The sequence below is a fragment of the Rhea americana genome, unplaced genomic scaffold, assembly GCF_003343005.1.
Source record: "Rhea americana isolate MKP2758 unplaced genomic scaffold, rheAme1 scaffold_217, whole genome shotgun sequence".
NCBI classification, from domain to species: Eukaryota; Metazoa; Chordata; class Aves; order Rheiformes; family Rheidae; genus Rhea; species Rhea americana.
Window position 1 is genome coordinate 484389 of NW_028186317.1, and position 24836 is coordinate 509224.

At 51.4% G+C, this 24836-nt stretch overlaps 2 protein-coding genes across 3 annotated transcripts; both read right to left on the minus strand.

Annotated features, from left to right (window-relative positions):
* Positions 1 to 1809: 1809 nt before the first annotated feature.
* Positions 1810 to 4501, minus strand: C1QC (complement C1q C chain). The gene is made up of 3 exons (XM_085305179.1): positions 4424 to 4501; positions 3243 to 3432; positions 1810 to 2858 (listed from the first exon to the last, which is right to left on the minus strand). Exons 2-3 carry the CDS (start codon positions 3421 to 3423, stop codon positions 2302 to 2304), a joined length of 738 nt encoding a protein of 245 aa, XP_085161305.1. The 5' UTR covers positions 3424 to 3432; positions 4424 to 4501; the 3' UTR covers positions 1810 to 2301.
* A 1124-nt stretch (positions 4502 to 5625) lies between these two features.
* Positions 5626 to 8087, minus strand: C1QA (complement C1q A chain). Of its 2 annotated transcripts, XM_085305178.1 has the most exons (4): positions 8030 to 8087; positions 6862 to 7033; positions 6682 to 6729; positions 5626 to 6537 (listed from the first exon to the last, which is right to left on the minus strand). In XM_085305178.1, the coding sequence occupies exons 2-4, from the start codon at positions 7022 to 7024 to the stop codon at positions 6164 to 6166; spliced, it is 585 nt and encodes a 194-aa protein (XP_085161304.1). In that variant the 5' UTR covers positions 7025 to 7033; positions 8030 to 8087; the 3' UTR covers positions 5626 to 6163. The 2 variants fall into 2 exon arrangements, with proteins under 2 accessions (XP_085161304.1, XP_085161303.1); XM_085305177.1 differs by having other exon boundaries at positions 5626 to 6729.
* Between the last annotated feature and the right edge of the window lie 16749 nt (positions 8088 to 24836).

A 24836-nucleotide genomic window follows, 5' to 3' on the forward strand; every position in this document is an offset into this window, starting at 1 on the left:
TTTTCCCAAATCTTTAACTCCTGTGCTTTCTTCACTGGCACTTTCACATCCTCTACAAGTGCTATCTGCCAGCTCAGCAGAACATGAAGTCCTCAGATAACACCCTGGGGCCCTTCAGACATACAACGCCTCAGGGCCCTGTCTAATATCATGGTTGCTATGGGGAATGCTGCCATGAGGTCAAGGCAAATTCTGGATAGTCCCTCGAGAGGTCCTTGTCTTTGTCTGTGTGGCACCTGCATAAATCTGGGCCAGTCCTGTTGAGGCTAATGCAATTGTACTGGTGAAATTGTGCAGAACCCGGCCATCAGAGTGGTGGAACACAGCACGCTCCTTTGCTACCTCACTTTTGCACTTCACTTGCACTTGTCTCTGTTGCTGGCAAAGGCTCAATGACAGTAGCTCTCAAARGAGTTCTGGAGACATATGAATGCATTTTGTGAGCATCCTTCAGGCTTCTCCACACATCTGACTCTTTTTGGGAAGGTGCCAGTAGTCACAGAGGATGTGACATAGTGTCAGCATCCATCACCTTGAATCTGGCCCCCAGGCTCTCCTAAATATTCTCAAAGGGAAGGGATTGCACCTTGCAGTAAAAGCACTTCCCATCCCAATTTCTGCCAATGTCTTTTGAAGATGAAACATAAAACATCCAAGGTGATGAGCTCTCCTCTTCCCTTGTACACTGAATGCCACCAGAGGCATGTCAATTTATTTATGGTGGGCTCTGTAGCCTCCACAGCCACGGGCTCCTTCTGTCTGTTCCTGGGAAGCCTCTTGCACGTGGCAATCAATACCTGTCCTTCCCAAAGCCTGTCCCAACCATGGCTCCTACAAGTTAACCCTTCCTTGCCCAGATCCCAGCAGAGCAAATCCTGTACTTTGGGTCATTATTATCCCTGACCGCCGCAGTCATGCTCACAGGGAGCAAGTCATCCGCAGGCCTGCTATGGTGGGGCTTCCAGCAGGTCTCCTGCAGCACGCGGCAGAGGAGAGCCATGTCTTTGGATGTGGCTCATATCTCTTCCTCGGGCAGCTCACTGCAGCWCTGAAAGGTCACTGAGAGTGACAACTCAAGACACCAAAGAAGAGCCATCTCCACTAGCCCCCTCCAGCCAAGACCTGAGCACCCTCCACTTGGAGATTGTGGAAATCCTGCTCTCCTTCGCAAAAGTTTCTCARGTTTGGCCTGAGGCTGGATCCTGTCTCCTCAGCAGTGCTTCCAGTGCTGAACTCCTGCTAACCCCAGCACCATGTAACTCCCTCAGGCATCCTTTCACCACTTTTTCTGAGTTGGCAGCAAAGAGTCTGTCCCCAGATAAGTCTCTGGTACCTGCGCTGCACCCTCTGGGGTGGTGGAGCCCTTCAGATATGCTCTGAAATCAGTGAGGTAGTCACTGCTGAGATTGGGGATGGCTCAGTTGCCAGAGGCCTGGTTTTGTGTTTTGTTATGTGGTTTATGGACCTCTRTAACCAAATKGCATGCAYTTAGGAAGAGAAATTCCAGCAACTSTGCYGTGAAGAGCCTTGGGTACCCCTTTGGCCAGGACTCTGTGTGTGGTCACAGGAATCCTGCCCTTCCTGTGATCAGTGCGGTTGTGGCTCCTATCCTCTGCCTCAGCAGAGGAAAACTGGGGTTATGGACCATGTCTTTCACTCACTGAGGCTGAGGATATCCTGGCCAGCGAGGACTCAAGGACACACAGATCTCTCTCACACACATGCACACACTGCACACCACATCATCCTGTCATGCATGGGTTTTGCCTGCAGAAAGACAGGGTATGAAGGAAAAAAAATGACACGGGGTCAAGCACACTGGGAGAAAGTTTATTGACTCTTTCCACAGCCACGTCACGGCAAAGCACCTGCTGCAAGTCTGCTCCAGGCCATTTGGCTTGTGCCTGTCCCTGCTGATGCAACTCATGTGGGAGAGAAAGAGACACAGAGACACCTTTAGGCCCTGGCTCTTGGGCAGCAGAAAGTAATGGGTRGGGTTATCAGCGCAGAAGGCGAGTGACCTGTGTGTTATATTGCATGTGTCAGTGCCAGCAGGTGCTCAGAAGCTTGGTCCCTCTGGGCACAGATGTAGCCAAATATGCTTGTTCTCAATATTCAGCCCACTCAGTCCCCAGTCCGGGTATTGTGGCCAGCTGCTGGGGCTGACATCCTCTTTGGTTCTTCCAAACAAACTTTAGCAGACAAATTTTACAATGSTGAGGTGTTAGCAAAGGTCTAACGGTGAGCATTTGCATGGCAGGGAGAAGAGCTCAGCGTACTAAGGTGGGATCTGCCAGTCCTCTAGTCTGGGAAGAGCAGGAACCCTGAGAAGATGCTGTCAGAGCTGTGGATGCCCACCATGCCGTTGTAATCATTCACCGTCAGCCAGACCTGGTGCCCAGCATCCAGATGGAGGAGGATCCCTCCGGAGCTGATCTGCATGTTATTGGTCTTGTGGTCACAGAAGCTGGCCGTCTTAGCTGTGTTCTTGTATAGTAAGACGCAGAGGTTGGCTGTCTGTGAAGTGTGGAAGACAAAGTAGTAGAGGCCAGGGAGCTTGCAGGTGAACTTGCCCGTGGTGGTGTTGTAGTCGTTGTTTGTGTTGGTGATGACATGGTTGAACACCACAGGGACATTCTTCTGTGGGTACACGCCAGTCTGCCTTGTCACTGAAAATGCTGACTGGTGCTTTTGCTTGTAGCTGCCGGGTACACCTGGGGCTCCAATAGTGCCCATCATTCCTGGGTCTCCACGAGGACCAGGGGGACCGAAGGGGCCAGTCTTGCCAGGCCAGCCAGGACTGCCTGGTTCCCCTTTCATACCCTTGGGCCCTTGAGCAGCAGAAATGGCCGGGATGCCTGCAGGGTGGTCGGRGGTGAAGAGGAGTCAGCTAGCATGACAGGGTGTGGGGAAAGGCCCTTCCATCCCCTCTCTGAGACAGAGAGTTCTTCTCTCCAGCCTCCTTTTCTCCTGCCCTGCCTGCAGAGGCTGGTAACCTTGAGTGGTTCCTGAGGCCCTGCATAGTCAGGCCCAGGGAAAGCATCCATGCTTTGGGACTACCAGAGCAGCTTGGGGTTTCTGGCTGCCCTGTCCAAACAGCYCTGAACAAAGGCTCTCCCCAGCACAGATCCAACTGCAGGGAAGCTGCTTTCCATGGCCTTTGATGGAGGTAGACAGGCCACAGCAGATGCAACAGCCCCCCACTTTAGCAGGCTCCATAGTTCCCCTCCTTGCTCACTCACCCGGTTCGCCTTTGGCTCCCTTCAGCCCGTCCCGGCCATCCTTGCCCGGCATGCCTGGCATGCCCGGCAGACCTGGAGCCCCATAGCAGTTGTGACTGTTATCTCCGGTCACTGCAGCTCCCAGAGACAGGAGTAGGAGGATGAGAGCCAGACCAAGCTGCTCCTGAAAGCTCTGCCCCATTTGGGTGCTCTGGAGGATGGAAAAGGAAAGAGAGCACCGTCATGAGGGGCCACTGCAGCGTGGCTAGGAGCCACAAGGCTAGTGAGGCACCACACTAATGAGGTGCTGCAGCATGGGACAGCCAGGGAACAAGGGTTATGAAATTAGCTCRGCTGGTTAGAGCGTGATGCTAATAATGCCAAGGTTGCAGGTTCGATCCCTGTACGGGCCACCTGCTCGAGGGTTGGACTAGATGATCTCCAGAGGTCCCTTCTYACCTYACCAATTCTATGATTCTATATTAAGGGTTAGGTTTAGCTCAGTTGGTTAGTGTGCTGCTAATGCCAAGGTTGTGGGCTCGATCCCCGTACGGGCTATGTGGAGGGTTGGACTAGATGGTCTCCAGAGGTCCCTTCCAATCTTACCAATTCTATGGTTCTTTGAAAAGGGTCACAGCACTTYGATCCTCATGGGCTCCTCATGCCCATCGCCAGGCATGGGGGAAGTGGAAATGTGGAGAAGGCCCCTGGGCTCATCATCAATCCCCTGATAGCACAGGGGTTTGGATTCTCAGTCTGGAAGAAGCTGTGGTGTCCTGTGCTACCTGTAGCCAGCTCTGACCTCCCCTAGCTCAGTGGCCGGAGCCCCCTGCCAGTGTGCACACTGCTGCAGAGAGTTGCACCGTGCTCAGAGGGTATTTGCTTCCAGGACCCTATTGATCTCGCCCTTCTGCCAGCAGCAGCCTGACCTTCCTGACTCTGCCCRTCATGGTCACCCTTGCAAGTCTTTGTCACTCAGAGATCTCCCAGGGCTGTGCCTGCCCCTAGGGAACAGGTCTTCCCCCGCTCCCCACAGCATGGGCAAGTGGCACCCACCTCCCCCTGGTAAGTGTGCAGCCAGGGTGCCTGGCAGTGCCTCTGCCCCCTCCTCCTCTCACAAAGCCCAGCCCCGCACCACGCTGCTTGCCCCGCTGTCCCCACACCGCTCACCCCAGAAAGATGGACCTGGCTGCATCTCTTACCTCTGGCGGGGGACACAGGGCACAGGGTCCTGCACTGCTGAGCTCTCTGGCTGCTGTGAGCAGTGCCTCCCGGCACACCACGGTGCAGAGCTGCCTCTGCAACACCCTCCTGAAGGAAGCCTCCGAGTTAGGAAAGGGCCCTTAGGGAGCCACAACCCCCTGGCTGCCCCCCCACCCCAGTTTCACATCCTCATGTCTGACCATTTCCTCTGAGCAAGCACTTCCCTTCCTGTCCAGTAAGACCTGCACTCCTTTCCCCCRTCCTTTCTTCTTTTCTGAAGGGAAGGGCAGCGAGCAGGGTGGGAACGGACCTTTGCACCAACTCCGTGAAACCAGAGCCATATGTGCAATGAAGAATGGTGCAAGGCCTGGCTGTGAACTTAGGTCAGCCTGGATGGGAGATGTTGGGATGACAGATGATGGGGGGGGGGGTTCTGTTGACTAAAGGATGTTTCTCCTTCAGGGTTTTTGGCCTGTGGGCTGGCTGTCCTCTTTACACTGCTGCCCTGTGCTCCACCTGCCCCTGGATGTGCCAGGACCCAAATGTCACTCGCCWGGGGATGCTGGGGACTCCAAGGAAGGTGACCTGGCCTCCTCCCCACTGCCTTGGGAATGGTGGCACCTTTGACTGAGCTGAGCAGCTTCTCTGAGCAGCAGTCCAAGTGTTTGGCACCTATGCAGTTTCCCTGATGCTGCCTGGCTACCTGCTAACTGTCTGTGGCACCCAGCCTGCTATACTACCTGCTGGTCTCACTCTGGGCTGGAAGGAGACCAGCATACCCTTACAACCCACCAGTCACCCTGATCCCCTTGTTACTCATTGCTGAAAGACTGGAGGACCACAGATGTATTTCCCCCGACTGGGATGGTCAGGGTGCCAAGAGAGGTCCATTTAGGTGAGGTTCATGCTCTGCTACCTACATTTACTCCYGCACAGGGCAGCTGGCTTGGACGCTTACTCACTGAGGAAAGGCTACATATAGGCTAGTCCCAGAGATTTCCTCTTTTCCTCCCTTAAGTGCTGGCTCTGCTTGTATGCTTAGTTCCCTGCTGCCACTCAACCTTTGCAATTGGGGTYTGTGCTTGGCCAAGGACAAACTGGAACTGCTTCTTTCTCTGTGCAGCTTGTGAAGGGGCCCAGGACATCAGTGGTTTGGGGAAGGTGCATGAATAGGAAAGAAAACCCAAGAGGCTGTCAGAGAAGAAGGGGGTTTATTTGTGCTGATGGGAAGGATGTGAAAGGCAATAGTGGCCTTGTGCCAGAGAGGCGTTTGCAATGGTTAGTGCAGCAAAAGCGGTGACATGTGGTGATTTCCCATTCTGGAACAAAAAGCCACAGCTGGTGAATGGCCCTGGTGACAACTGATCCCCTCTGGCGTGGGATCTCAGAACACARGAGCAGATCAGGCTGCTGGGGCCAAGAGTCCTCTTTCTCCGGGAGAGAACAGACTTTCCTGCCCAGCTGCAACAGAAAGGCAGTCTCAGCACAGCCTGGAGGCAAAGGTCTCATCACTGCGGTGGTCACCTACAGCCTGGTCACTTTGTGACGCTGGTGGAAGCACAGTCTTGGGGCACTGGCAGAGTTCATGGCTGTTCCCTGTACTAGGATAGCCCCAACAGCCATGACATAAGGCCACCCTATGCACTTGTGGGGCACAAAAACCTACGCACATGCACACTGCAATGCTCTGACGCTAAGCAAGTCAGGTCTAGGCTGGCCAGCAGGAAGCCTATGGTCCATCAGCCCATTTGTGGGAACAGCATGAAGCCACTGAAGACGCTGTCTGCCTCAGAGCCACTGTAAATCATGTTTTGAAGTGAGCTGGTGATCACAGAGACCTTATCTCCTATGGCCAGACTGAGCACACAGCTGCCTGAGTTCACCTGCAGGATATTGCGAATGTTGTCGTCACAGAAGCTGACTACGCTCTCCTTGTTCTTGGTGATGCTCAGACAGAGGTCTCCACTAGAGATGACCTGGTAGGCGAAGTAGTAAATGCCAGGGATGCGGCAGGTGAATTCTCCAGTTTGGGCRCTGTAGGAGTCTTCCTGGTTGGTGATGATGTTGTCAAACACCACAGTGTTGCCCCTGCGTGGTGGGAACTGCCGTGAGGCTGAGAAYGCAGGGCGCGGCTGCTCCTTGATGCTGCCAGCCTTCCCCTTGGTTCCCTTTGGCCCTGGTTGGCCTGGGAGCCCAGGGGGGCCACTTGGACCRTGGTAGCCTTGATTTCCTGGATTACCAGGAGGCCCTGGCTCACCCTCGTCCCCTTTGGGTCCACGGATGCCAGTTCTTCGTGCTGGTTTCCCTGAGGAGAGGTAATGAAGAAGCTCAGTTTGTACCACGGCTGGTACATCTGGCATCTCGTAGGATCTGCTTCAGCAGCCCGTGATGCTTCTCTCAGGAGGTCAACACCTCCTGCACCCAGCTCCTCCCTTACCTGGCTCTCCCGTGTCACCTTTCTGTCCTGGCCTCCCATTAAGGCCAGGGGCTCCTGGGATGCCGTTCTTGCCATCTGGTGCCCGACACACGGTCTCCTGAGGCAAGGTCGTGCCCAGGACTACCGCCAGTATGCCAGTTACCAGCCAAAACCTGAGCTGCATCCTGCCTCTCTGCAAACACAAGAGTGGGGGAATTTGGGATGGAGGCAGGCACACAACACACACACACACAAGCTTCACTCCCTGTAGGTGAGCATGTGGTCCACCTCAGTGCACACACACAYATGTGCATGCACCCCTGCCCAAATCCTTGCATTGCAAAGACAAGAGGTGGACCTGGGGTGATATGCTCCCACACCTGCAGTAGTAGCATCGCCTGAACCTAACCACACRCAGTGCGTGAGCGCAGTGCACACAGGGACGGCTGCACCATGGACACAGACATGCCAGCATAAACACGTGCTTGTCCAGACCTATGGACATGTGYGATGCATCTGTGTGCTCAGACACAAATGCATGCATAGGTTTACCATGCTGCCCACACGTGGAATGACTCACATAACAGGACAACACTTACAACGGTGAAAACGACTTCACGAAAGGATATCTTCTCCCAGGGTTTGTTAGATATCAGTAAATAAAAGAGTAACCAAAGGCTTTGCCCTTGCCACCAACCCTGGCCATCCYCTTCTCTTTGCCAATGGTTTAAAGAGCTGGAGTGGAAATTTGCCTTCCTGGGGATGTTTCTCTTGCCCTAGTCACCCAGGCAGCACCAATATTTGCTTTCAGAGAATAYTCAAGCTCTGGGGAAGCAAAGAAAAGATGCAGGAACAAAGCAGACAGGACACAAGTCCCCATGACTATCCCACCACCCTAGGAGAGCTCAGCCCCTGCAGAGCCAGGACAGGGGAGAGACAGGCAGTGGGGATTCAGATCCCCACTGCATAGATCTGGGAGAGATGAGGGACCTCCTGAGCACACAGACCCACCCCAAAGCCTAGGGTGCTCAGTCCTGCAGAGCCCRGAGATGCCCACATCCATCCTATGAAGAGAGGATGGATTTGGCTTCCACATCATCTTATCTCCTTTTCCCTGTGGGAGCAGGGGAGAAAGAAGGGGCCCAGGCAGCAAGGACTGGAGGGCTGTGGCAGAGGAACATGTCCTTACCTCCTTGCCAGGCYGAGGATGGAGCAGTTTGAGCAGGCAGCTCTATTTTCTGGCAGCTCTTCCCCAGGATCWGGGAGGAAGAGAAGCAGGGTGGGGGAATGTACTTGCTTGCATGGCAGTTTGCCTGATTGGAGAAGAGAAGTGCCAAGTTTCACTTCTTTGCATAGTTCTCTTTTTGGTGCTTTACCCATGTTCAGTCCTGGCTGTGCCTGACATCAGCAGAGAATGGCTTGTTCAGCGGAAGTGCTGACCTCTTCCAGGTCCGTAGGAAAGAGGTTCCCGTGCACCCCAGCAGCATGGTATCCTGCAGGGTAGACACTAACCTACATCGGCACAGGCTCTCTGTGCAGAGGGCTGCAGGCAGGACAGACCAGCCCTTCGTGTGTGCTAGGAAAGCAATAACTGGTGCAGCAAAGGGCTAGTTCAGTGATCAGCTCTTGGGAGAGAAACCAGAGCAAATGCCAGTATTTGCTGTTCCTGGGTGCATCCCTGGACCCTGGCTTCGAGCCAGTTCAACTCCCCATTCCCACCTCACCCCAGTCTTCAGCCCTCACCCTAGTTTCCTGCCTCATCACTCTCCTTCTCACCTGCACCCCTCTCAGTTTGCCTTCTCTGGGGCCTGCTTCTTATCTCCCACCTCTGTGTCTCTGCCTCAAGCTCTCCCCTCGCTCTCAGCTCAACCACTCACCTCTTTTCTGAGGTCTAGTGCATTTGGTCCGCTGTGAAGAACATATTCATCCCAGCCATGGAAAAAAAAGCAAAGCAATTTGGACCTAAGCTACCTCTTTGTGACTCTCTTCTTCCCAGCCCTATGCACGTGCACACACACACACACTGTGTTCATATACAACATTTGAACACTCCTGTTCACAGAGAAGTCCCCAAGTGTGCACGTGTGCTTCCAGCAGATCTGCTGAAATGTGCTTTTCTCCTCTCCCATCCCAGTCCAGCAGCAGGCTGGATCAGGGCCGTGTGACGGCTGGGCGTAAAGAAGCACAAATACAGAGGATGCCCAAATGCTGATGGCCCTGCCGTTGATGGAGGTGACAGATGATGTGAGCACTAGGTGGCACTACCAGCCAAGGGATGCACGATTTGGCTGGGCTGGGCTCCCCCAGAGTCACTGCTGACGGCTCCCTGTCTGGATGACGAGCAGAGCGGGGCTATCTTTGATATCCAGCCTCTCATCTGCAGCCAGCCTTGTCAATTTTGCTGCTGCCAGTGTTTTTTTTTTGAGGGCTCCCCCTCCCTCTCTTGGTTTCATCTCCCATGATGGCGGTGTCTGAGAGCAGGATGTGATTAAGCRTCTTCTTCCACATCCTTCACGGTGCTCAGAAAAATGGCACTGTGGGAGGTTCAGATGCCGCCTGTGATCGGCTCGGCAGCCCCGCTCGCGTTCCCAGCTCCGCTGGGCAGGTGAGTGAAACAGGGCTGCCTGCTGCTAGCGTTGCTGATTCGGCAGCGACTTGTGCTGGCTGGGGCTCCTCTGGGGTGTTGGACTCGAGTGTCATCCAGCTGACAATATTGAGCCACCGGGGGCTGACCCCTCCTTGTAACCCTCATCATGAAGGGTCCAGAAGGCATCTGGGAGCTGTGCAGCACCCTCTGTGTGGCTCAGCAGGGCCAGGACCCCATGAAACATAGTTGGGGTCTCCTGGTACCCAGGCTGCCTRCAGGATCCCCTTGAAGAGAATGTGATTCTCTCCTCAAACCAGCATTAGYCAGCCCCAGGAGATGTGTGTGACCTGACTCAGATCTGCAAAACCAAAAAGATCATGCCTTGCACCACCAAACCCAGGGAAGGTCAACCAGGGACTTGCATTCAGCCTAAGGCTCTGCCAAAAAAGAGACCAAAATGATACCAACAGAGGCCAAAATGCCCTTGTCACAGCAGGGAGGAGTGAGATGAGATGTACTGTGATCACCCCAGCAGGCAAAYAGCCTCCAAGCTGCAAGGCAAGGAAGTCCATTGGGACACACCAGGCTACGCTGGGGTGGAAAATCCTTCATTAAGGGGACAGTAAACAGCAGGTAGCTAAGATGGGCCTTTCTGGTCCACATTCATAGAGTCTCTTTTCAAAAGTGAATGACTAGTGKGAGACCAAGAATCAGTCCCAGAGACCCTTAGCAGACAAAACTTCGCTCATCAGTGTATCTCCATTAATAATTACCTTTGCAGATCTGTCAGTGAGATGTTCTTTAATYCATTGAATGTATGCCCTCTTAATGCAATATAATACCCCCTTTTAATCAAAATGTCACCCAGTAATAAATCAGATGCCCAGAAGAAATGCACTTTTATTCTATCAACACAGTTCCTTTATCAACTAGACCTGTAATCATGTCAAGAAAAGATGACAGGTTAGTTTGAAAAGACCTACCTTCCACAAAAGAGCATTTCTGGACAGTAATTGTATTTCTGCCCTATTGCCCTTTGTTAATATATGGCCAAAATAAGACTGCTCCATCATTTCATCCAGGGTTGATAGATGATTGTGTCCCAGAGTTCCTGTGCCTTGCATGTCCTCTTTGCCCCATTTAAATGCTGAACTACAGGAAGCTGGCCACAGGTTTCCAACTTCTCATGGAAGTTGTGTAGGGCCCGACCATGCCTCTTCCAGGTTCTTGGGACTCTTAAAGGATGCTTAGCCTCACTTGCATGATTTTGTGGGATGCTGTTTTCAAGTCAGGCTTTCCTTTTCTGCTCCTGAGCTCTTCTCTTCCACCTCTTGATCTGTTCTCGGACATCCGCAGCTCCTGGAGACCCTCTCCCCTTCCTAYACCTCTTAGAGGCCACGTCCCACCTCCAAGCTAATGCTTCTACAGGGTCCCTGTCTACCCTTAAATGGGCCCAGCACTGGTGGTGATAGCAGGTGGRCTCAGAGACTGGGAGTAGCCCAGCCAGCTCTTCAGCATCTGTGTGGCAAATACAGGAGAAATCCGTTATTGTCCTGGAAATATGCCAACTGCTGGCAGCCTCCAGAAAGAGCCATCCCATTCCTATTGACCCCAAAGAYACTGTCTCTTTCTGAGGAAAAAGCAAGAAATCAAATGTAAAATAGCTCAGTCCTGGCACTCTCCTCCTTCCACMCCAAGATGCCCCTACAGAGCATATCTGGGAGCAAGGAGGAGATGATGGCCAAAAGRCACAGTGACACTGTGCCATGCATGGCACAAGCAAAGGGCTTTCATGCCACAAGGTGGCAGTGCTGTCTCAGCCACGCTTGGCATCATCTGCCCATCAAAGCTGCTCTTCATTCTCCAAACCCAGGGGTGGAGGAACAGCCAGCTGGGGATGAGCTCCAGGCAGATGGGAAGTGGGTGTACACTGGAGCAACCAGAACATGTCAGTGCTCTGCAGAGCCCCAGGCAGCCTAATCCATCCCCTTAAGAGGAGAGCCCTGAGCCCAGCAGGGACCACAGCACCCTAGTGATCACCCACACAGCCAGGGCTCCCACCTCTGTCTTCTGCAGCCAGCTTGGGCTGCAGCCCTAGGACCTTCTCCATTTCAAATGGTTCTTGCCCTGAACAACCTCCTTGTTAGGAGGCAGCTCCTTCGCCTCCTTGCTGCACTCTCTCATGTGGTGCAGAACAAGATAGGGCAGTGCTAGCCTAGCCCTGGACTTCCTCATGGAGCAAAAATGCCCCCTGCAAAGCCTCGTCTCTGCATCCCCAAGGCTTTAGGGCACACACAGGCTGTCTGACAACAGACAACAGGGAGAGATGCTCCTCCAGTGACTTCCCTGCTAGAGATCCCTTGGGGTGCTGAGCTGGGACAGGCAGGAGCTGCCAGATAAATCAGAACTAGCACCTACCTGCCAGTGTACAGGAGGGAAAGGCACRTGACAGGCAACATCCCATACTGCCAGGTGCTGCACACACCTTTACTCAGAGCTGCAGGCCATGAACTATATGGGCATCTCAGTAAGCTCGGCTATGAGCCAGTGGGTTCTCCACCTGCACCTACCAGGAGGAAAGGACAGCTCAGAGCATCTGTGCTTCTTAAATCACTGACCAGGAATGGCTCAGTGATGCCCAATAGTGGAGCCCATTTCACTGGCAAACAGTGATTTCTTTGCTCTTTAGCTGCTTTAACCCAAAATGCTCAACCCATGCTGCTGACCACCAGAAAAACTTCTTGGAAGATGCAATAGTGTTTGCATGAAATCTGAAGTTCCCTTGTGCTTCAACCAATGAAATAAGAAGCTTAAGAAGCTGGGATCATTAAGGTGCCCTGGAAGGATTTCCTGAGATGCCAGCTGAAAAGCAAACTGCATGGCAACTTGCCACTCAATGTACAAAATGTGTCAAGTGTTGCCCTAGGGGATGTATTGTCCTTGTGACAGATGCTTACACAGAGCAGGTGCAATGGGGAAGGACAGGTATGGGATTTTAAAGCCAGAATTTCATGTTCCAACCCTTGCTCACTGCCTGCTGGCACTGATGCACATCCATGCTGGCTGATGGGATGATAGCAGGAGAGATGAGTGCTGAGCAGCCCTGGGCAATGCTGGGAAAGCTTGTCCCATCTCTCCTCCTCTTATTCTCTGTTAAGGATGTCAGAGCTTGTCATTATTTGACATCTATTTGTTAATTTAGCTGATTGTTTCCCATTCCTTAATGTATCTCTTATTTATTTATTCACTTGTGTAACAAGCAGTTCCGGATTGATCACTTTGGCATGTAAATTAGCTGCTCTAATGCTTGTCACTGAAATTTGTAGATGGGGAGAGTTTGCAATCAAACACAGTCAGAATCTAAATTGCAACATTTCAGGCAATAATAACTGGGAGAAGACAGGAAATATTGCCATAAATAAGATGGGATCAGAGCAGGGTGCCTAGAGCTACGCTGACAGCATGCCAGCAGCCCCGAGGCGTGCAACAGGAGTACCTGCCTGCAAATGCTTGCTCGGAAGTGCCTGGCAGGGCTGGCACTGCTCTATGCCTGGTTCCCCCAGGGGAGAAAAGAAAACAAGAAATGTAAAAACCCTTTGGGGAATGGTGGGGGCTTGGCCTGCGGTGAAAGGCTACTTGCACGGGTCTCTGGAGAGGGTTGATTARCCTAGCATGGCAAAAAAGTATGCAGGCACAGGACCACAGGCTGTCAGCAGCATGGCAGCTCCGTGAGAATCCTGCCCACGGTACATGGTAAGGATTTCCTTGTCACTGTGACTGAAGTTTGGCTCCTTCCTACCATTCAGGACTGTGTCAAAAGTCAGAGGAGAAAAAGGGGTGCATCTAGAAGATAATTCTCTGCATCTTAAGGGAAGTAAGAGAGATCAAAGTGCTATAAACCTTCCTTTAAGCAGCAGGCATTGGGGCTGGGCTGGACAGCAAAGAGTCAGCTGGGGCCTGCGCAAGAACAGGAAAGAAGGACCTGCAAGATCAAAGTTACTGCAGCRTTGTGTATCCAAGTCTTGGAAATCCTTAAGGACAGAGATTTCCCATYTCCCTGGGAACTTGTCTCAGGGCCACACCACCTTCCAGTGAAGCATTTCCTAAGGTTCACCCTGAATCTTTCAAAATCTGATTTGTGGTCYCTTGTTGGGGACCATCTGGTACCACTGAGAAGGGTTTACAGTGTCTTTGCAAGAACCCTCCCAGTAGCTGCAGCTGTGATTAGATCCCCCTTACCCTCCTTTTCACTCAGATACCCCAGACCAGCTCCCTCCGTATCTTCATTTAGGCCCTGTGCCCTGACCATCTTGGTGACCCCCCACTAGCCCGKCTCATTTCTCCGTATCCTGTCTTGAAGGTAGTGGGGAGGGCCCAAAATGCTCACAGTAGTGTGSGGGTGGCCTCCCCATAGATGATCAGAGGGAACAATAATTTTCCTGGACCAACAGGCCACAATCCTGATGCACCTGATACCGTTTGGTTTATTTGTGATTTGCTCACAACCCTACTGGGCTGAAATGACCAGCAGCAGTCCCTTCCCCAGACCGCACCGCTCCATAAAGACAACCAAGCGGGCAGGGTCCAGCAGCTGTCACAGGCTCTCCTGCATACAACAGAGCATAGCGTGCCCTTCTTTCCAGACCAGTGCAATGGTCTGGTTTCCCAACCATAATGTCTTGAAAATGGAGTGGAAGTTTCCTGCAGCCAAGTGTTAGCATTAACTGGGTCAGTGGCAGCTGGAGCTCCACGCTAGCTGGAGACTATTACAACTTATTTCTATTACAACTCACAACAGTGCCTGCTCTGGGAGCTCAGCTTCCCTCTAACTGACCTTGGCTGCTGGATCGATCTGAAGTCGAAAATTCACTTCTCACGTCTGCTCAATTTGGAAGGCATCTGATTGTTGCTTCAGAGGCTTTGATTGCCTTTGCTTCTGGCTGGCCAGGACCCCGGCTGGTGCCTTGAAGGCACTATTAGTGAAACTCCGGCTTAGCAGGTTTGCCTGGGAATATCTGAGCCAGGTTGCAGCAACATGAGGTAAGGCAAGGCCTGATACTTCAGGGGAGGGAAGTATTTGGGGCTGTTTCTGCCTGTGTGAGGCTGGAGGTCACCATATTATGTTCTGGCTGTCTTTTCTGGCCTGCGCCTAAGTTCTTCCACAGCACAGAGAGGCCTTTGATTTTTGGCAAGTCTCTAGACTCTGATTCCCTGGGTAGACAGAAGGCAGTAGCACTGGTATCCTGGACGCTAGCGTGACCCATAGCTGTGTGGCATCCTAGTAGGSGCTTTTGTTAACTTGGCAGCTTATTACCCTCTGTGGACAAATCCCAACCTTTCTTCTTCTCCTGTGCTCCCTCTGAGCTTACCCTCCTCTCCTCATCTACCTCTGCCTTTTTCCAATGAGGGAACAGCTCATTTCCAACTCTGGAAGACACTTTTCCATTTGTAATTGCTTTAACTCTTCAGGATCCTTTCCCACAGGTATCTGCTTAAAGTCTTCTTCCCTCCTCTTTGCAGGGAGAGGTCAAACTCATGTTTTTGCCACCAGCTCAAAAGCAAGTTGACTGGCATCTTTTAGGAGGCAATTGAAGTCCTCAGTGAGTGTTTGTGTGTGGAACAAACCCAAGACAGCCTGAGCAGTTACTCTACTCAGATTCTTAATTTCAGAGCTACACTGAGGGACTGGAAGGCACCTGGCTTCTAATTAATTACTGATGTCCTTGTAATAGAGGCAATTTACTGCCAAGTTACCTGTTTTATTGCACTGTGAAAAAAAGTCATTCTGTAATGCTACTTTCTCAATAAACCTAGTGAACGGTCCTAAACTGTGCCCTGAAACATATCTCCAGACTCTGAATGTGGAAGGAAGTTTGGAACGGGAGGCAGAAGAGAGCTGTGGTTCTGGCCCCTGTGCTTATTATCAGAAATCTTCACCCATGTAAGACCCTACAGGATTCAGGTGACTATTCCTGCTCCACAGAACGAGCATTCTTATTTCTAGTCCAAGTTTATGCCAAAAATGGAACATATTTGTGCACGTTAGGGTTTTTTTTTGAGATGTGCAGCCTTGCTGCCTGCTGACTCTAGGAGCCTCAGAAACAGGCGGATCAGGCACTGGGATTGCTAGGGAGGTCTAATCCTTCTGGTAATCCCAGTGCTTTTCAAATGAATTAATTTGAGGATGCCAAATGGAGCCTTGCATTCATTGCAAATGTRCAAGGAGATTAGTAGGTTGTGTCTCCCTTTCTCTGTTCTCAGGGCTGGATGGAGTTCCCYAATCTATTAAAAGCCCATACTGGTGGGTCTATGCATCTGTGTTTCTTCTTAAGTGTCTCCTATACTGCTCTGCTATGGTGTCCCCTGGGTAAGGCCATATCCTTGCACCTGGAGTCATACTGATGTGCCTCACTGCAGCTTAGGAGGGGATTTTACTGAGCCCCTTAAATTGTCTCACTCACTAATTAATGACTGGGTTTCAGTTTCGGAACATGCGCTTAGATAAACTGCATAAGCGCATTTCATTAATCTTAATTAATGATTTAAATACTCAGAAGCCTCTGCTAAGACCCTGTGATTGATGGCAGTTGGCTGGCTGTATCACTATGCTTTGGTCCCTCAGCATCATTGCTGGTACAGTGGGGACATGGCACTGACCCTCCKTGCCTCGGCTTTGCTTGGTACACTCAGATCTAGGTTGATCACCTTTCTGGAAAATTTTAGTTAGATGTTTGATCAAAAAATGAGTGAGTGACAATTCATACCTTGTGCTAGACAGGATACCTTGTCTGGTTTTAAACTCTGTGCATCTCCGTGCGTGCAGTCATGGAAGTATTGCATGCCAGTAACTAGGGCTGTTGGAAAACAGGCTTTGCAGGCAACTAAAGGGAAGGGCTGTGTAAAYTGGGCAAGGAACTTTGCAAAACCCCCTGCAGGAATGAGTAAGCATGCGTGGGGCAAAGCGTGTTGCAAACCATCCTGCTAGACAGGGCACCAGGAGCGTTTCCCAGTGCTTTGACAYCATGGAAAGGTCTGCAGACCTCTGGTGACACCTGCTTGATTTTTGCATTGAGAGCTGGCTGCTGTTACCAAATTGTGTCCCCTCTTTTTCCATGCCTTTCTCTCAGAGGAGAATCATGAAGGGATGTCCCTAGCTCTCACTTTCTTAGAGGTCCTGTGATTATTTCTTGCAGCCCTSTTTCTAGAATCATGAGATTTAAGTTTAAAACTCAGATTTTGCCCCCAAATAGTACTTTTTTTTGCCCTTTTGGAAATGGAGGAGCTTGAAAGCAGACTTAATCTTGAGGTCTTACATATAACTGGAGCAGAACAGGTGGTTCACCAGCCCCCTAAGGCGATGCTAAGGAGCACTTTCAACCTTTTGGAGCCTTGGGAGACTTAGGGACATGGACTATAAATTTTGATTGGGGTAATGACTTTTTCTGCTGTGCTTCTGAGGTCCAAACATGGTTCAGGATGTGGGTCTGAAAGARCCTGAAAGACCTGAATTCCTGCTCATATGATCTCCCCTCAAGGCATAGCTGCTGCCAGGGGACCTGTCACTCATCAGCTGGAGAAACAGGAGAGGCATACATCCATCAGGTGGCAGGGCAGAGCTGCAGACAGACATGTGGGGTGGGATTTTAATCACTCGGCTGTGGGGCCCTGCATGAGGCTCTCCATGCCTTGGCAGTATTGGCCTCAGGACTGTCCAAGCTGCAGAAGCCAGGCAATCCAAGCATCTGCTCAGTGCCAGTAGTGACCTTCTGCACAACCTTGGTGTGCTCCTCAGGCTGTGCCTTGGGACAGGGATCTTCCCTTGCGCTATGCAGGAGGTCTCTGGGCTGTGAAGCAGACGGCCCGGCCCCCGGGCTGAGCTGCGTCTCCTCGCTCTTTATTAAATATCACACTACCTTCTGGCCACTGCTTTATTTCTAATCAAGGCTGGTTGCTGACAGTTGTCCCCAAGCCCCCACGGCTGTACTGCTGAGAGCTCCTGTGCTAGTGGCATCTCCGAGGTGACCTTTCTCCTGTGTCTTTCTGCCTCGAAGTGCCGAGCTGGCTGCTTTCACATCCCCCTCTACAGCCTTGATTTGCAGGGGAGGAACAGACAGGAGCCACCAACAGGATATTCACCCCCTGGGAAAGCCAGTGGGGGTAAAACCTGGGGAGAACTGGGAGGGTRTGTGGTTATCAGGTCAGGAGTCCCTTTCAATTCAAAGGGGATGAGTAAAAGGGGAAGCGATAAASGAGCTAGACAAGGGAGAGGATGGCCAAGAAAGACCAAAAGTCTCTAGTCACTGATGGACCATTAGGAAACTATAGGCAGAGCTTTGGAGAGGGCTAACTTGGGCTTGGTGGCTGGTAAGAAGAGGGAAGGCTTAGGTGATTGTAATGTCCCCTAACTTGGTGAGCTTGGAGGCGTGTGTGTGTGTGTGTGTGATGGGAGTGCGTGTGTAATGCACTAGCAAAAGTCAAGCTGGACTAGCCAGTGAGCAGGAGRTCCAGGGTCCAGGCAGGGATATTGGAGAGACAGAGGGGCTGTGCTGATGTTCAAGGGTCCACAGATGTAGGGGTGCTTGTCAGTGAGGGCCATCCAAATATCCTCTCTTTTAGCCAGATGTCTCCCTCTTCACAAGCGCCGGTAATTGGTTTGCACCAGGGCACTTCAGCGTGCTGCTGACTGACAACTCTGATGGCTCAGTCCTGACCTCTGGGCACCTCTCAGAGCCCAGCAGGGAGGCTATGGTCCTGCACATGCATGCATGGATTTGCTGCTAACCACCACTGGTCCTGCACGAGACAGCCCCTGAGAGTGCAAACTCTCACCCCGGTGTGCTAAAACCAGACTCCGGAATGAGGCTGCGTTGCAGGTTGTTTTCAGGGGGTTTTGTTTGAATCAGACTGAGGACAAGCAAATAATCTGCATGCAAAATGCTCTCCTTGTACATAGCCGGCTCATATGACAGCAACAGGAATCAGGGAGCTGGGGAAGGTTTATTATACTTGGGATTATGGAAGTGTCTGACAACTGCTTACTGTAAGCCGGCCAGAGGTAAAGGATGCTCTGCATTTTGATGAGATCCCTGTGTGAGTGAGCAGCAACAGCAGTCAGGGAAAGGTCTGCTGCAATCTGCTTTCCTTGTAGATCCCAGGGCCTGACAGCATTAACAGGTCAGCCTAGTGCCTATGTYGAGTGGCAGAGAAGGGTGCAGGAGGCTGCTGGGGGAGGGGGACGTTGACTGTGTCATGCTCCTGCCAGCTTAGGTCAGTGGAGGGAAACTGTACAGGCTGTGCTGGGGATGCAGTGTAGAGAAGCAGTGGGCATGGCCACGTCCCCTGCCTAGTCCTAGTGCCTGCATGCAGAGGCATCCAGCTGCACTCCCTTTTCTGCCTCTTCCAGACCTTCTCACTGAGCTTCTTCCTGCATTCCTCCCTTTCTCCTTTTTTTTTTTTTTTTTGGGGGGGGGGTGGGGGGGAAGTAATCCTCCTGTGACAGCTGCAGATGCATCCTCTGGGATGGGAACAGTTCTGCTCCTAGACAGGGAAGAGAGCCAGTTCCAGCTGGGTGGAGGAGGTGGAAATAGCCTTTTCCGAACCGTTTTTAGGAATACATTTAGAGCTATGTTTTGCCAGCAAAACCTCCACACACTGTTTCTCTCTCGTAGTGGAAGGCTATTATTGTTGCAAAATGAAGCAGCATGTATGCAGTTCCTCGGCAGCACAGAGCCGATCCTGCAGCAGGAGAGGTGCAGGCAAGAGCAGGGAACCATTATTAATTCACATTCACATTCGTTGTGATAACACCTAGAATCATGGCAAATTCAGCTGGTGTTAACCRCTTGGTGCAAGCGAGCGAGTTTCTAGGGGAAATGGGCACAAATGGGCACACTGGCGTTGCAAGTGCAACTCCAAGCCTGCTCTGCAAAGCAAGGGTAAGGTAAGATGATAGATGCTCAGAGTGGAGTAGTACTGGYACAGCTGGATTCAGGGTGAGCGTCTCACTGTTACCGAAAACCAGCAGTGTTGGTGGCTTTGCTTGTCCTCGGCAGCCTTCACACCCCGTAAGGAGCTCCCAAATAGTGGCACGGTGCCTTGAGGCACAGAGTTGGAGTCATTGCATGAGCCTGTAGAGAGGGGTGACACATAGATGTGGACCTTCACTGGGAAAATTGTCTCAGATCAGCTCTTTCGGTGTTTGAGCCTCCCCAAGCTCTCAGTTCATGGGTTGCATCAGTGTACCCTTCTTTCTGGCAAGAAAGGTGTTAAATAACTTGCTGATGTCTTTCACCCCAAGCCTCTAATCCTCTGCTGCACCCAGAGACTTGCATCCTCCRATCTGAGTGATCTCTGCTACCCTCAGCTTTGCAGCTGGTCCAGGTGACAGCATGTTCGTCCCTGCAGTTTGCAGGGGAAGATGGTTGGGTCCTGGGTCACTGCAGGTAGAAGCTGATCCCAGACCCTTGCGCCTCGACTAAAGGGGGTTAAAAGGCAGTGGCAGGATGAAARAGCAGGAGAAGGGGGAAAGCAGCGTGGTAGGCCTGTTGTTTTTCAGGCACGTGCAGAGTACGCTCTGGCACATACAAATACACGGCTTTGCAGAAGGAATCACACACACCACTCACACGCACGTGCATGGTTTATAATACACACGTGCACTTTATAAATATGGCATTATCACAGTGGCACGTGTGCACAGGTACTTGCACACTACAATTTCGGGGCACAGCAGGAAGCGTTGCACGTGCATGTGCACTTTGTGTGCACACGCGCATGATAAATACAAAGTATGGTGGGAGCTGTGACACACGCACGCACACAYACTCTGTAAATACAAGCACAGGAAGAGTTGCACGCGCTCTGTGTGTTCAGTCAYGGCACGATTTTTCTGGTTCCACTCCACCAAGGTTTTTATAACCCAGATAGAGCATATTGCTAAAGAAGCCGTTACAATCAGGGGTAAATGCAGGAGAGCGGGATGCTGCGTGAATCCCATAAAGGGGGTTTCAAAGGCTGGGGAGGGGGATGGACAGGGAGTTCCCCAGGATGCTGAGACATGAGGCAGCAGCTCAGCCGGGTGCAGGGAGAAGCTCTGGACCTGGCCAGCCTGTCTAGCACAGCCAGGCAAGGACAGTTCCTTAAGCAYTGGCTGATGGGAATATTCACATTGTTTTTTCTGGTCTTTTTTTCTGGTGCACTAATGAAGTGCTTTGAGGCATAGCACGAGCGAGTGTGCTTCCTCAGCACCGCTACTCCGGGCGATGTCTGTTAAAGGAAGCCTGCTCTGCATGCTTAGTTATTTAGATATGTTATTTGCAGGGAGACGGAGAGAAAGCAAAGCGTGCAATCATTAACGACGGGTGCGGTGCTGCATCCCAGTTAAGGTGGGCTCATGCCAGAAACATGCATTTTAACAAAGCCAGCAAGGTCACGCATCAAAGGATGAGGAGGATAGGTCAGGCTTATCAGATGGGGGCTCTGTGTGGGAAAGCAATGCCCTTTAAAGAGAACTGGAGGTCACAGCAGGCAGAGGAGCTCTCGGAGCAGTGCCGTGGCTTTGGGGGCAAGCGCAGCTGTATGAGCACAGCAGAGGGATGCTGAGGAGCAGCAGGGAGCAGCGAGGGGCGGTTACTCTGCTGTTGCATCAGGTTCAGCTCAGTGTCTTTCCAGACAAGCCCTGCAAAGGCCAAGGTCTCTCTTTTGGGCGATATGGAAGAGTTCCGCTGCTGCACATGTTCTGGCTTTTGTGGCGAGCTGATTCTGGAATCATTAATATGATGATGATTAATGACAAGTACACTAGCTTTCCCTTCCTCCTTTTATTGATTGGGGGGCGGGGGAACCCTGTAGTGGAGCCGGAGATTAATTAATTCTCTCGAGTGGAAGGGAAAGCAATCAGAGTGAAATCAGATAGAATTTGGGACTTGTGGGCTAGAAGGAGGAACTGCTGAGCAACATGTAAATGAGAGATGCCCCAGCTCATTTTGGGTCTGGAGAGACACGACTTCCCAGCAGATTCCCTACAAAGGGCTGAGAAAAGTGTTTGCAGAGGTAGCAGGTGATGCTGCAAGGTGATGTTGCCCACTATCTTGGTTAAACCTGCCCTCCTAGAGCATGCAGCCAAGCCCCAGCACCAGACTGAGCGGAGCCATCAGTAATTTCCTTCTCTCATGACCTGGAGGACCCAGTTGCAGCTACCCTGGGTGTCATTTGCAAAAGCATGAGGCTCCCACCCAGCTGTCCCGAGAGCTGCAGAGCTGTGGGAGATCAGAGGTGTTGGGAAGGGGCCTGCAGCCTACTGGATGCTCTTGTGCTCCTCTGTGCTGCCCTTTTCTGGTGATGGGGTCCTGAGGAACCAGTATCCAACTTCCATAAGGGCTGGAACCAAGTCTGCTTCTCCACTGCATTTAGTGTGAGAAAWATATATATATATATRTGTGTATATATATATATATTTTACCTTCACTTCTCTTATCTCTGCCCTCCTGGGAATCAGATACTGTTCTGTCCCATCTGAATCTGATATTCTCACCATGAAGGCCATGAACATTTGCCTTGGGTTTCCAGGATGCATGCAAGGCTGCTACAGGATGTTGTATCCTCYGAATACTCTAGGAATGTAGTTTTCCTTCATTCCTTTTTCAAATTTGCTTCACCTGTGAATCCTGGAGTAGGCTAATCAGGGCTGTGGGGATTAATCTGACATGTATCTAATCTAAGATTTCAAAACCTTATATCCTCCAAGAACATTTATTTCACCTTGAGAAAATATTGCCTCCTCTGTTCATCTGCAGTTTACTAGCAGGGCAGAATCAAGCCTTACAGTTTGGCACATCCTAAGAGTATGGAGGTGATGAACAAGAAACATCTTTGTGAAGCTCTCCTTGTGTAAAACGCCCTGGAGATGAAGGTGTGGGAAGTTCACTGGGAATCTGCAGGTAGACTTCAAGGCCAAGACAGCAGGTGGGTGGAGACATTCTCAACAGACAGGAGATGGGCATGAAGGTGGGGAGAGTCAGTATTTTCCAGGCTGGTACAGCTGAAAACAGATCCAAGTCTGACCCCTTATGTTACATCACTTGGTCTATCACCCTCAGAGAAGTATACAATATTAGATATTATTTTCTTCTCAGTGCTTCTTGGAAAATGCTGAAAGAGCTCTGCCTTTGAGCAGGTGCTGCTCCCAAACCTGCTGGCGTAAACACACAGACCGGCTCCTATGAAAGTACTCAGGATACGCACCATCAGAGGCAGCAGCGGTGGAGGACTGTAAGGCAACTGCAACAGCATCCCTGTCCTGCTCAATTTTAGCAAACTGGCTGCTGACACAGGAGCAAGAGCAAGCCCTGTATTTCAGTGCTCTCCGAGGAGCATTGGGAAGGTTGTGCTGTCTGCTTGGTGACTTTTCAGCCCCAGCAGGCTCCTGAACTGTCAAAGGAAACCAGAGTCACCTTCTTTTCGTTCAAAATACAGAGATTTTTGGTTGAAACATCCTGCTACCTGATTTTTTTCCCTCTTGCAAGAACAATGATGTGTCAAGAGTGAGTCACACGCATGGAGGGCACTGGGTTCAGYGAGCAGCAACCAGACAGTCTTGATCTACGCCTGGGCTTGGCTCTGCCCTGCTCACACCTCCAGCATGTGTGACTTGATAATGTCATTTGGGCTGCAGGCTCAGACAGATGCCAGTGACTGTGGCATGCAGACAGCATGCTCCAGGATGCATCCTCAAGGCAGTTGTGACGGTGCAGAGAGAGCCAGGCTCACAGTCTCATGAAGGGTTGTAAATTGGTATCGTGATCATTTTTTAACCTGGACTCAAGACAAGAAGTGCAAAGGAAGGACTGTTTGGTCATCTCTCACCTCAGATGAATAGAAAGTGAAGGGACTGGCCTAGGGTATAATCCACGTATGTTCCAGAGCTCTTCTCCCCTCCAAGTCCAGGGGCACAGAGCTGAGAGGGAAGAAGGGAAGGTGGGAGGAAGCTGGAGAGATGCAGAGAAAGAAGGAAAGACTATCACCGGGCCTTGATCTTTTGATGAAGGTCTTGTTTGACATCCAAGCCACCCCCCTGGCAGGAAGGAGCAACCTGGGCTCAGCAGAGCCATGTTTTCCAGGGGCAGAAGCACAAGCCCTCCATCCTCAGGGATGTCCGGGTTGCCTCCTGCAGCCCTGCTGTGTGCAGTTGGGTTGTGATCAGAGGCAATACATATCTTTGCAAGGCTAGCAGGGAATATTCCCCTAGGACTATTTGAAATCTGTTTTTGGAGGGGGGAGGTTGCTTTTTCGCCCCACCCTGTGAGCTAGTTAAAACCCAGCCATAACCCTTGAAGCTCTCTAAGCTGGGCCAGCTCCTTTTCTAACCRTTTGTCCTCTGTCTGTAGCCTCCATTTTCTGCATTTTTAGCACGCTACACGGTGCCTATGCCATGGGCAGGCAGGGCTGCCTTCCACCTAAGACTCAGGACAGGAATAGCAATGAGTTGTTCCAGGCACCTGCAGAGCAGCTTCTACCCACAGGAGTCTTCAGCACAGCGGGACACAGGCAGAGCCGAGCAGCAGCTCACCGTCGTCGCAACGCAGACAGTTTGCAGGCTCCCGTCGGGAGGGAGGGAGCGCTGCCCATCCAGACAGCCCAGATGCTCTTCTCTGAGGGTTTGATTCCCTGGGGCTTGGTGCAGAAGTCTTGGCTCTCCTCAGAAGTARGATGAATTTATCATTTATTATTGATTGCCAAGTGCGGGGAGTGCCTTGCATGGCAGGGAGGATGCAGGGAGGCACATGATCTCTCCTGGTGTTTCTGCAGCAGTGCTACTTTGTGATAAAAGTTTAATAAATTGAAAGACACAGTTTCCATTCCATTGGTAATTAACTTCTGCTGTTGTGTTCCCTCCTAATTGTCTCTAYAACTCCAGATAAAACTGAGATCAATAGAAACCGAAGTCTGGAGGCTGGGAAAGTCACAATTAATTAATTATCTCTCTCTTGTGTGCATCCTCCGTCTGCTGATAATCAAACAGGACTGGCTGGTCCTCGCGCAGGTGCCGGGCCCCTCCGTGGCTGCTGGCCTCTCCCGGGGATTCAGCAGAGCACAGCGGGTTGAGCAGTCCTCTTGGAGCAGGGAGGGCAAACAGAGGGCCTTTCCCAAACAGGTACCACCTGCTTTGCCGCTGCGAACGGTCTACGCCGAATCAGAATTCGGAAACCCCAAGCACATCTCTTTTTTCCGCAGTGGTACACGATGGTGCTTTCTAGTCTTATGCATTTATTCTGGTGTCTAACATAGACATGAGATGCAAGTAGAAGTTGGCTGGAATTTCAGAAGATGCCAAATTAAGTCCTGCACTTGTCAAGCTCCTTCTGTGGCAATGTTCCTCTTCTTTAGGCCCTAAACCCCCTTGACATTTTAG